This window comes from Bos taurus, chromosome 1 (genome assembly GCF_002263795.3).
Source record: "Bos taurus isolate L1 Dominette 01449 registration number 42190680 breed Hereford chromosome 1, ARS-UCD2.0, whole genome shotgun sequence".
In the NCBI taxonomy this organism is placed as follows: domain Eukaryota; kingdom Metazoa; phylum Chordata; class Mammalia; order Artiodactyla; family Bovidae; genus Bos; species Bos taurus.
This window is the reverse complement of record NC_037328.1, coordinates 52,728,313-52,740,482: the sequence shown is the minus strand read 5'-3', so window position 1 is coordinate 52,740,482 and position 12,170 is coordinate 52,728,313. Positions and strand designations below refer to the sequence as shown.

General features: G+C 38.8%; 1 protein-coding gene across 3 annotated transcripts in view; it reads left to right on the top strand.

The window, feature by feature from the left end:
- CD47 (CD47 molecule) overlaps window positions 1-12,170 on the top strand; it is a 66,938-nt gene that overhangs the window by 36,698 nt on the left and 18,070 nt on the right. For all 3 annotated transcript variants that reach the window (XM_059888208.1, XM_005201263.5, NM_174708.2), the window contains 1 exon segment: window positions 10,519-10,626. In XM_059888208.1, the coding sequence (XP_059744191.1) occupies window positions 10,519-10,626 (108 nt within the window).

Sequence of the window (12,170 nt, the reverse complement as noted above, 5' to 3'; positions counted from 1 at the left end):
TTATGCAACATAGGAAGTGTAAAGAAAAGACAAATATCATCTAGAGTCTCAGAACCTAGAAATAAACTATTGAGGTATTCTGGGGAATTTCCCACTTCTCTGTCTTTTTTTTCTTAAAAAAGGAAAACCCATAAATGGATTCATATAGCTTATATACTTGTGAATGCTGATTTTCCTCCTGTGTTTTCAGAAATCTTTTTATAGTTGCCTGTGCTCTACTTTTATGGCTGTACTGTAATTTACTTAACTCTCATCTTGATGGATATTAGGATGTTTCCAAATTTTCTTGATGTTACGAAAGTAAGTGTGCTAAAGATATGTAACACTTGAAATGGCAGAGAAGGTATTTTAAGGCTCATGATATTAATACATATTGCCAACATGTTTTCTAGCACCATTTTATCAATTATTACTGCAGGTGAGAACACCCATCTTCCACCTCACAAACTTGACATCATTATAATTCTAAAATCTTTGGCAATTCAATGATTGAAAAAAAATCATCTTAATTTTCATTTTTGTGTTAGTGAGGGTAATTCTTTTTTATACTTATTCTGTTGGTCATATTTTTTTTTTTTTTTGACCATGCCTTGTGGGATCTTAGTTACCTAACCAGGGACCGAACCCCTGCCCCCGGCAGTCAAAGCACAGGGTCTTAACCACTGGACTACCAGGGAATTCCCTTTTGTTGGTCATATTTTAACAAATGTGATCATAAACCTAAAAAAAAAATTGTGGCAATGTTTATTTAGACTCATCTTAGAACAGGTAAATGTGTGTGTGTATAGTGTTAGTTGCTTGGTCATGTCCAGCTCTTTGCGACCCCAGGGGAATCTTCCCAACTCAGGGATCAAACCCAGGTCTCCTGTATTGCAGGAGAATGCTTTACTGTCTGACCCACCATGGAAGCCCATTTGTGTGCGTGCGTGCTTGTGTGTGTGTGTGTGTTTAGGAGGAACCAATATACTTGATTCACCCAGCCTGCACTCACATTTAAAATGTTTGTGATAATAGCACCTAAGCTTTGTGTGACAGCACTATGCAAAGTACTCTACATCTGAAATCACATCTGCTTCTTTCGGGAACTCTGTAGGGATAGATACTGGGGTTCTCATTCTCATTTTGTAGATGAGAAATAGAGGCACAGATGGACTAGGCAATTTTCCTACAGTCACCCAGCCATTTCTTGATGGTACTGGGATTTGATACAGTGCTGTTTACCACTACATTATACTGCTTCCTTGTCTTGAAATTATTTTAAGAGTGTGCTTTTTTTTCCCCACAAAGGGTGAACCTGTATCTGGGTATACACACTGAGTAAGTGAAGCCGTTATTGATAGAATAGAATGTGGACCCACTTTTTTAAATAAATGTCTTTTGACAGGGTACATACTGATTCTTAGGCACTGGGCTGTGTGCTCGAGATGTGGAAATGAAATGTTCATTGCCCCTGGCTTTATAGCATTCCCGTTTCTGTTGTGATATGTAAGTGTACATGCTCTGTGCCTTCTGTCACATCTTCATGATAGACATGAATCTAAAATCCACTTTTCTCTCGGTTCTCTTTGTGGGAGACATTCTGTTTCTGGCCTGGGGATTCCACCCAAGGAAAACCCCTTTGTTTTGCACTCGCTGCTTGGTTATGCATTTTTTAGAGTGCAGAATCTTACAGCCTCTACAGTATTAATGGTAACTCAGACCCATGTCTCTCCCTTTCTAGATTTTCAGTTCCTTTTAACTTTTCCTGATTATCATTTATAGTCTTTCATTTATATCATTTATACACAGGGAATTTCTCTCTGATTTATTTGGCTCTGTGTGTCATTCTTTTGGTCACCCAAAATAAAACCTACACTTTTCATCAGCTAAACATCCAGTAAAGACATCAGATTACACTTTCACTTTGAGGAGAAAGTTTCTTTATACCAGAACTGTATTTTGAACTCTGTCTCAGGATGCCATTGATCTCACTGAGAAAAAAGCTTTGAGACCTCTAAACTCTGGAAGCCAAGCCAAGGACTCCCAAATATGGTGAGCCCTAGCCCATGTTTCGACCACAAAGGTCCCTCACAGGGAAATACCTTTGCCTTTAGCTTTAACTTACAAACGTCTGAACAGAATCTTATGGTAAACCAACTGCTCAGAGAATCCTAGAATCAAACACCGAGCCTTCTGCTAACCGAGTTACTTTGGCTAACAAATTATGGATTTGCTGGCTGAAATAACGAATCTCTAATAGGATTTTGTTTCAGGTATTTTGTTTTTGTTCTGAAAACTGTACCAACTCAGTTTCCCACCGCACTGGCAATTATGTTCCTGACTGATTTTCAGGATTGTTCTTCCTTACTCGTTGTCAATATGACAGGTATTTTCCATCATTTAGCTGTGTAATGAATGATTTCAAGTGCTTCTCACTAGGATATCCAGTTTTTATAGGATTAATGTTTAACTCCATGTTGAGAACTGGATAACATGTTGAAATTCTTTGTGATATGATTGCTTGTTCTTATTTTTTCTTTTTTAGAACTTTTGTTATATTCAGTGAATCCCTGCTTTACACAGAACTGCAGGACTATAAACATGACCATGTAAGCTGAAACTCTGCAAAGCAATCTAATAATAAATGCCAAAACTACTGTTGTTCCATGACCTTTAAATTTTTGTCAAAACATTAAAACCTCTTATTGTCAATAATAAATGTATTAGGAAGTGAAAAAAGAGTAAATTTAATATTTAGTACATGATAAAACATTGAGAATTGGTGAATTTTATCAAGAGCAGGTTCAAAATGCTTGCCTTTTCTTGTTATATAACTTTGAATACAGAGCATGCATCTTGTCTACACCTTGGTGAATTGTCATACTCCTTTCTAAGCTCTAATCAGCTCCCAGCACTTTCATGTCTTGAACTATCCTTTATGCATATATTGTCATGAACTGTCTCCAAGAGTTGCTTTCATATGAAGTTTTTTTTGCCAGTCACTTCTGGGACATCTTTGTTTTTGTCACAGCCACCTCATTGTCCTCATGTATGCCAATAAGTTCACTTTTACTGAGTTCTTCTAACTGTATATCTAGAGATTCTTGAATGGCAATAGTATTTACATTCCACAGTTAGCTATTCTATAATGCCAGTTACTGTCTATTGGAATTTCGCTTCCAGCATTATCACATCTCGTTTCTTTGCTCCTTCATCTTTATTGCCCGGTTTCCTTTTTTGATTATCCATTGTAAAATGTCACCATGGTTTATGACTGGGAGACAGGAGGTAGCACAACATATGTTTTGCTGTCTGTGTGTGAATTGAATAACAGATGTGCAGTGAGCAGTCACCAACAGTCTTTGAAAAGGATGACATGAGTGGTCACTGATGGTGATGCACATCTCTTATTTATATAGTGACTTGTGGATTGAAGAGATAACAGTGAAGTTTACACTTTATTCAATTACTCAGTTATTATATTGGGATGGTGGAAATTTAAACTGTGTTTTGGGAGGACTTGTGTTATTTAACTAAATGATGGTAACTGAAATTGATGCATATCAGAACCAGAGAAAGAGAGGGACAGCTGTAATTTCAAATTTGTTCATTGTAGGCGTCTTTCGTTTTGTTTTCTAACTTTCTAGTCCTTGCTCAATATTATTCCACAATGATTTTGGTTACTGCTCAGAGGTTTTTTGACTGGAGGCCTCTACTGAAATCAGTTAGAAAATTCAAAGGAAAAATTTCTCCATCACAACACCCTTGAGATCCTGCTAAGTTCTTGAGTCCAATCTTGAGTACTAGCTTGATTTTGAAAGTGATTAGGCCATGAAACCACATTTAAAAGAAGTAACGGAACAGAATTTCTTTGTAGATTAGAAAAATCATTCTGAAGAAATAAAGACATATATGGGCTTCCCAGGCAGCACTACAAGTAAAGAATCCACCTGCCAGTGCAGGAGACACAAGAGACTTGGGTTCGATCCTCAGGTTGGGAAGATCCCCTGGAGAATGAAATGGCAACCTGCTCCAGTATTCTTGCCTGGGAAATTCTGTGGACAGAGGAACCTGGCAGGTTATAGTCCGTGGGACTGCAAAGAGTAGACATGACTGAGCAACTAAGCACACATGCACACACACAAAGACATACTAACTGTCTAGGAAACTTCCATCCAGGAAGGCAAAACATCATCATAGTAAATGTTATTACTAAGATTCTGTTACATAATCTTGAACTCCCATTGCTTTTCCTTGGTCCTGTCCACATAATTATCCAATTCTGCTTATTAAAACATGTTTTTATATACTGGTTTTATTGTGGAAGGAACTGAACAAACCTACAACTTAGCAATATACTCTTTTGTAGAAATATAGTTGCTGTTACTTTGACTCTTTCCAAATTCAAACGTGCCACCTTCCTACATCTATTCTGAAGGGGTGGCATGGTCCATAAGACCAGGAATGTTTGGAACTAAAGAAAAGAAGTTAGTATGTTAGGTGTTGCCTTCTTTTATCTTTTATAGTCAAAGTACTTCAAAGCCCAGACTTCATGAAACTTGAACTCTTTTATTTCTCTGTCCTGTAGACTAGGAATGTGATTTCTCATCCGTCTTCATTTTGACAAAATTGTTTCATCAAAGAAAGTTGGATAGTGCATGGTGTTCATTATAAAATTATTTTACTCGCCTTCTGGCAAGTAATCAGTTTGTTATTGGCATTCTTATTCATTTTTATCTAGTACAGTTTCACAAAGCCTTCTTTTTTTAATGTGTGTTAAATATTTTTAAAATAGTAATTTTAATATAATTAAATACAAATTTTGAAGTTGTAATCTTTTTTAAAACTTACCAGATGTGCTTTATCCTTCATCAGGTAGAGTACCAATGTGCAGCTCAGTTCAGTTCAGTTCAGTCGCTCAGTCGTGTCCAACTCTTTGCGACCCCATGAATCGCGGCACGCCAGGCCTCCCTGTCCATCACCAACTCCTGGAGTTCACTCAGACTCACGTCCATCGAGTCAGTGATGCCATCCAGCCATCTCATCCTCTGTTGTACCCTTCTCCTCCTGCCCCCAATCCCTCCCAGCATCAGAGTCTTTTCCATCGAGTCAACTCTTCGCATGAGGTGACCAAAGTACTGGAGTTTCAGCTTTAGCATCATTCCTTCCAAAGAAATCCCAGGGTTGATCTCCTTCAGAATGGACTGGTTGGATCTCCTTGCAGTCCAAGGGACTCTCAAGAGTCTTCTCCAACACCACAGTTTAAAAGCATCAATTCTTTGGCACTCAGCTTTCTTCACAGTCCAACTCTCACATCCATACATGACCACAGGAAAAACCATAGCCTTGACTAGACGGACCTTTATTGGCAAAGTAACGTCTCTGCTTTTCAATATGCTATCTAGATTGGTCATAACTTTTATTCCAAGGAGTAAGCGTCTTTTAATTTCATGACTGCAGTCACCATCTGCAGTGATTTTGGAGCCCAAAAATATAAAGTCTGATACTGTTTCCACTGTTTCCCCATCTATTTCCCATGAAGTGATGGGACCAGATGCCATGATCTTCGTTTTCTGAATGTTGAGCTTTAAGCCAACTTTTTCACTCTCCTCTTTCACTTTCATCAAGAGGCTTTTTAGTTCCTCTTCACGTTCTGCCATAAGGGTGATGTCATCTCCATATCTGAGGTTATTGATATTTCTCCCGGCAATCTTGATTCCAGCTTGTGCTTCTTCCAGCCCAGCATTTCTCATGATGTGCTCTTCATATAAGTTAAACAAGCAGAGTGACAATATACAGCCTTGACATACTCCTTTTCCTATTTGGAACCAGTCTGTTGTTCCATGTCCAGTTCTAACTGTTGCTTCCTGACCTGCATCCAGATTTCTCAAGAGGCAGGTCAGGTGGTCTGGTATTCCCATCTCTTTCAGAATTTTCCACAGTTCATTGTGATCCACACCAAAAACATCCTAAAATTACTTTCTGAGAGTTATCAGAAGATAGCACTGTAATAATAAAATCAAGCATATGTCTTCTCTTCATGATTTATTCTTTATTTGATGTGTCTTTTACCTCACTGGTTAACCTTCCTATCTCACTACTAAACTCACTAATCACTTAGGGATCATTTAGTTGTCATGCAGTTAGAACAGGCATTGAATTCATGAATTTTGGGGTTTTGTTAGCTGGACTTCAGCCTGTGGTGGATCTATATGGGCTTATTGAATCCCATCTTTGGGATGTCATGAAAACTAAAATGATAGTTTTATTTGATCTCCAGGTTGAACCTGGTAATTTCACAAGACTTCTTCAATGACAGCCTGCATTGTTGTATATGTCCTTTACATCAGTGACGAAGACACAAAAAAGCCTTAATGGAGTATCTATCAATAGTATTAGCTACGTTTCTTCAGGTGGCTAGAGGGACATGTCATGTCTCTGTTCACATGAATTTGAAAGCTTAAATACGTAATAAGCCTTGCTTAGGCTAGACCCACATCTTTTACTTAACTGGAGGAGAACATCTGGGAGTAACACTTCCTATCACTCGTTCCCCACCACCAACACACACACACACACACACACACATTCATTCATAAATTAGAATATAAGGAGCATTGAGGCAGAATTATTGGTTCACTGCCAGCACTTAGAATAGTGATTGTCACTTAGTAGGTGTGTGATCAATTATTATTATTGAATAAAGTAACTTCTACTTGTGCCTCAATTTGGTTGATGTGACTTGGGCTAATAAATGGGCCCAGTACATGGTAGGCACACAGTAAAGATAGAACAAATGAATGAACTACCCATCTCATCTCTGAGAAGTAGCTGGCTAGATTTAATTATTTTATAGAATGTATAAAAGGGAAACTTGGAATTCCTAATTTGTTGAAAAAAACTTGACATTGTCTCCCTGTATATTTGGTATTCCTGTGTCAGGCAGCACTAAGTTTATAGGTTTTTCTTAAAAACATAAGTTTTGACCACACCAAATGTTGGTCAGTGTGTGGAGCAAAAAGAACTTTCATTCACTGCTGGTGGGAATGCAAAATGGTACGGGTACTTTGGAATACAGTTTGGTGGTTTCATATAAAGCTAAATATACTCTTATCATATTTTCCAGTAATAGTTGTTGTTTAGTTTCTAAGTTGTGTCCGACTCTTATGCAGCCCCATGGACTGTAGCCCACCAGGCTCCTCTGTCCATGAGATTTCCCAAGCAGGAATACTGGAAGTGGGTTGCCATTTCCTTCTTCCCAACTCAGGGACCAAACCGTCATTTCCTGCATTGCAGGTGAATTCTTTACCACTGAGCCACCAGGGAAGCCCTACTCCTTGGTATTTACCCAGATGGAGTTGAAAACTGAAGTCCACACAGAAAACTACACATGGATGTTTATAGCAGCTTTGTTCATCATTGCAAAAATTTGGAAGCAACCAAGATATTCTTCAGTAGGAGAATGGATAAACTGTGGTACATCCAGACCATGGAATATTATTCAGCACTAAAAACAAATGAGCTGTCAATCGTTAAACGATATGCTGCTGCTGCAGGAACCTTAAATATATATTCCTAAGTGAAAGAAGTCAATCTGAGAAGGCTACATGCTATGTGATTCCAACTGTAAAACAACAGACCCTAACAACAAGATACTCTGCAGACTTGCTATGGGACCTGCTAAAACATGGCCATTGTGAGCAAAGAAAATGAGTCAAAAGAAACCCTTTTTAAGGTTCACTAAAGAAAACATGGACATAATCTTTCATTGCCTGTGATTACTAAAGTAGACTCCACTAATATATTTATTGGAAATTGCTGCTTAAATTTGAGGAATAGTTTAGGTAGCCTTGAAAATTAGTAGTTGAACCAATCAGCAGAAATGAAAGCTACATCCAAAAGTTTTTAAAAAGACCATTCTATGGTAAAACACTGTCAGTAATAGCATTTTGTGGCATTTTATTTTTGTTTCTGTTGTTGACATTATTTTTCTCCTGTAGCTCTGCTAAGCATGAAGAGATTGAATTTTATATGAGGTTCAAACTCTTATTTTTCTTAAGAATGGTATAAATCAGCCATTTTGCATGTACTTATACTAGACTCTTGGAGAAGGCAATGGCACCCCATTCCAATACTCTTGCCTGGAAAATCCCATGGACAGAGGAGCCTGGTAGGCTGCAGTCCATGGGGTCGCGAAGAGTCGTACATGACTGAGAGACTTTACTTTCACTTTTCACTTTCATGTATTGGAGAAGGAAATGGCAAACCATTGCAGTGTTCTTGCCTGGAGAATCCCAGGGACGGGGGAGCCTGGTGGGCTGCCGTCTATGGGGTTGCACAGAGTCGGACACGACTGAAGGGACTTAGCGGCAGCATACTAGACTCTGGGCTTCCTTTGTGGCTCAGCTGGTAAAGAATCCACCTGCAATGTCGGAGACCTGGGTTCAGTCCCTGGGTTGGGGAGATCCTCTAGAGAAGGGAAAGGCTACCCACTCCAGTATTCTGGCCTGGAGGATACAATCCATGGAATCTCAAAGAGTCAGACATGACTGAGCAACTTTCACACACTGGACTCAGGTGAAGTCTTGCTGCTTGATCTTTGTAGCTCTTTTATGTGCTGAGTTAAACCTAGGGGTGTATCTTATGAATATTTGTTTGATTGTGAGGTAATTTGAAACAGCTTCTATTTTAGAAGCCTTTTGCAGAAATTTCAAACTCTTTTTAGTTAATAGTATACATGGGATTGGGGCTTCCCAGGTGGCACAGTGGTAAAGAATCTGCCTGCCGATATAGGAGACGTGGGTTTGACCCCTGGGTTGGGGAGATCCCCTGGAGGAGGGCATGGCAACCCACTCCAATATTCTTGCCTGGGAAATCCCGTGGACAGAGGAGCCTGGCAGGTTACAGACTGTGGGGTCGCAGAGAATTAGACACAACTGAGCGGCTGAGCACACATACATGGGATTAAAATGAAAACCTTGCCTTATGTCCAATATTATAAAGCATTTATCCTCCAATTAAAAGTAAATTTTGAAAAAAAAAATTAAAAAGAGAAGGTTTCTTTTTCTGTCTTTATCTGTGCCTTTTGTAACATATGCACTGAATTTTTATCATCATAGCCAGTGTTTGAGACTAGAAAGTAGGCTTATAGGAAAAAATCTGTGCCCTATAAGAAGGCAGGGACATGACTGAGTCATAGTCACATAAGTTCCAAGTCTGGATAGATCAAATGAAGGCTTGGCAAGCTTATTGTTTCTTACTTTTTTCTGATTAATGTGAATTTCACTTTTCAGCTTCAGGATTAATTACGATTAGCCCTCCATCCCCCTAAAGAGGACAAAGTTGAGGTTACAAAGTATGAGTAGAGATTTTAAAAGGTAATTATACCTTTTAAATGCTTAGCCATAGGTTATAATCTAACTCTAGGTTATAATACCTTAAACATGGACTTATCATGTTCATTTAGGAGTTTATTAGTTGTTCTTACTGTAATTTATCTGTTTGTCATTTTACTAGATGAAAATTAAATGCTAAATATAAAATTATTGAAAAAATTCTCCTCAAGACAACTGCCCATTGGTAAATAACATGGAGAGAATCATGTACGGATGGAACAGCTGAATTTCAATCACACACTCTTTCTCTCAGCTATTCAGTGTGCTTTTAGGTTACTCTTAGCAACTTTCTCGGTGAAACACTAATTTTAATCTTAACCAGAACAAAACTGGAAGGGTAAATACATGATTAAAAAAATAACATTTTTAGGTTTATGCATTATATCACTCTTTTACGGAAGCTGGATTCTTGACAACAGAGCCAGCATCAAAAGTGTAACATATATATTAAAACATGTGGAGTATTTGTAGTTTATTTGTATGAAAGTATTTTAATTGAACAATGTAAGCACTTCCCCCCACCTCAGGATTTCAAGAGGGTGGGATTTGTCCAATGTATACTTTTTCAAAACAAAATATCTGGATTTCCAGACGTTCTACTAATTTTATAGAAGGTATTACAAATTTCTCTTTTTCTCAATATAACTGATTAGTCAGTTATTTCTCCTCAGTAGTGTGTCTGTCAGTCATAAATAGACACAGCAGTTCTGTTCCTCAGGGAACAATGTCTGGAGATATTTTTAACTGACACCGTTTGGGGGTTATTACTGGTATGAGATGTGCAGAGGTCAGGGATGGTACTAAACATTCTGTTGTGTGTGGAGCAGTGCCTAACAGCAGCAACTTACCTGACCTAAAGTATTAATAATGCTATGATTAAGAAAGCCTGATATATATAACTTCATTTTAGGGGAATAAAGTATCACCTATAAAGTCAGCATCCATATTTATATTGCCGTGATACCATTTAGCCATTGACTCATTATGAAAGAGATTTGAGGTGGCTTGACATGATGTGGAGTTTTGTTTGTCAAAGGTTATGCAATTATAGTAAGTTACCAGTTTAATCTTTGTACCTTGTAAGTTACATAAATGGCTTTATTTCTTGTGATTGAGTTCATGTAATTCTTTGTGTTTTTTTAAGCGCTTAAATATAAATCCAATTATACGAAGGAGAAAGCCATTTTTCTATTAGTTGCTGGACTACTGCTCACTGTCCTTGTCATTGTTGGAGCCTTTCTTTTCATCCCAGGTAAGATATACAGTTATTATGAGGGAAAGGAGGATTGATAAGGTTGAGGACATTTCTGGAGAGGTGCATGTTAGTTTCCTAGGGCTGTTGTTAACAAATTACCACAAACTGGGTATCTTAAGACAATAGAAATTCTCTCACCATTCTGGAGGTCATAAATCTGAAATAAAGATGTTATCTTACACCCTCCTGACCCATTCAGGAGGGGAGAATCCATTCCATGCTCTCCTAGCTTCTGGTGTTTGCTGGCCATCTGTGCATCTCCTTGGCTTGTGGTAACGTAGCTCCCAGCTTCCTCCATGGTCACGTGGTCTCCTCCCCTCTGTGTCTCCACTTAATTTCCTGCTGCTTCTCTGTTACAAAGCTACCTGTCACTGGATTCAGGACCCACCTGGGAAATCCAGGGGACATTCCTTCTTTCAGATCCTTAACTTCTTCATGTATTTTACTATATACATTAATATTTACAGATTTTGGAGTATCTGGGAGGTGGACATATCTTTAGGATGGCCATTAGGCCACTACAGAGGCACACTTTATTAGCCAAGACTTGGTAGCGGGAATGAACTTGGGAACCCAGATGGGTCTGAAATTGCAGTTGCCCATGAAGGATGGCAGTATGAGTTGGGGGGAAGGGTCTGCATCACATGAAAAGAGCAGCAGAGACAGGCTGGGACTCACAAGTGCAAACTGGAAGAAGCCTTGTTTTTTGAGCAGAATACAGTATAAGCATAATGTTTAGGAATATCAACATGGTAGCTCTTTTTGCCATTGGAGTTAGTAAAGACGGGAAGTTCAGCTCAGTTCAGTTCAGTCACTCACTCGGGTCCAACTCTGTGACACCATGGACTGCAGCACGCCAGGCTTCCCTGTCTATCACCAACTCCTGGAACTTACTCAAACTCATGTCCATTAAGCCAGTGATGCCATCCAACCATCTCATCCTCTGTTGTACCCTTCTCCTCTCACCTTCAATCTTTCCCAGCATCATGGTCTTTTCCAGTGAGTCAGTTCTTTGCATCAGGTGGCCAAAGTATTGGAATTTCAGCTTCAACATCAGTCCTTCCAATGAACACCCAGGACTGATCTCCTTTAGGATGGACTGGTTGTATCTCTTTGCAGTCCAAGGGACTCTCAAGAGTCTTCTCCAACACCACAGTTCAAAAGCATCAATTCTTCGGCATTCAGCTTTCTTTATAGTCCAACTCTCACATCCATACGTGACTACTGGAAAAACCATAGCTTTGACTAGATAGACCTTTGTTGGTGAAGTAATATCTCTGCTTTTTAATATGCTGTCTAGATTGGTCATAACTTTTCTTCCAAGGAGCAAGCATCATTTAACTTCACGGCTACAGTCACCATCTGCAATGATTTTGGAACCCCCCAAAAATAAAATATGTCACTGTTTCCATTGTTTCTCCATCTATTTGCCATGAAGTGATGGGGCCAGATGCCATGATCTTAGTTTTCTGAATGTTGAATTTTAAGTCAGCTTTTTCACTCTCCTCTTTCACTTTCTTCAAGAGGTTCTTCAGTTCCTC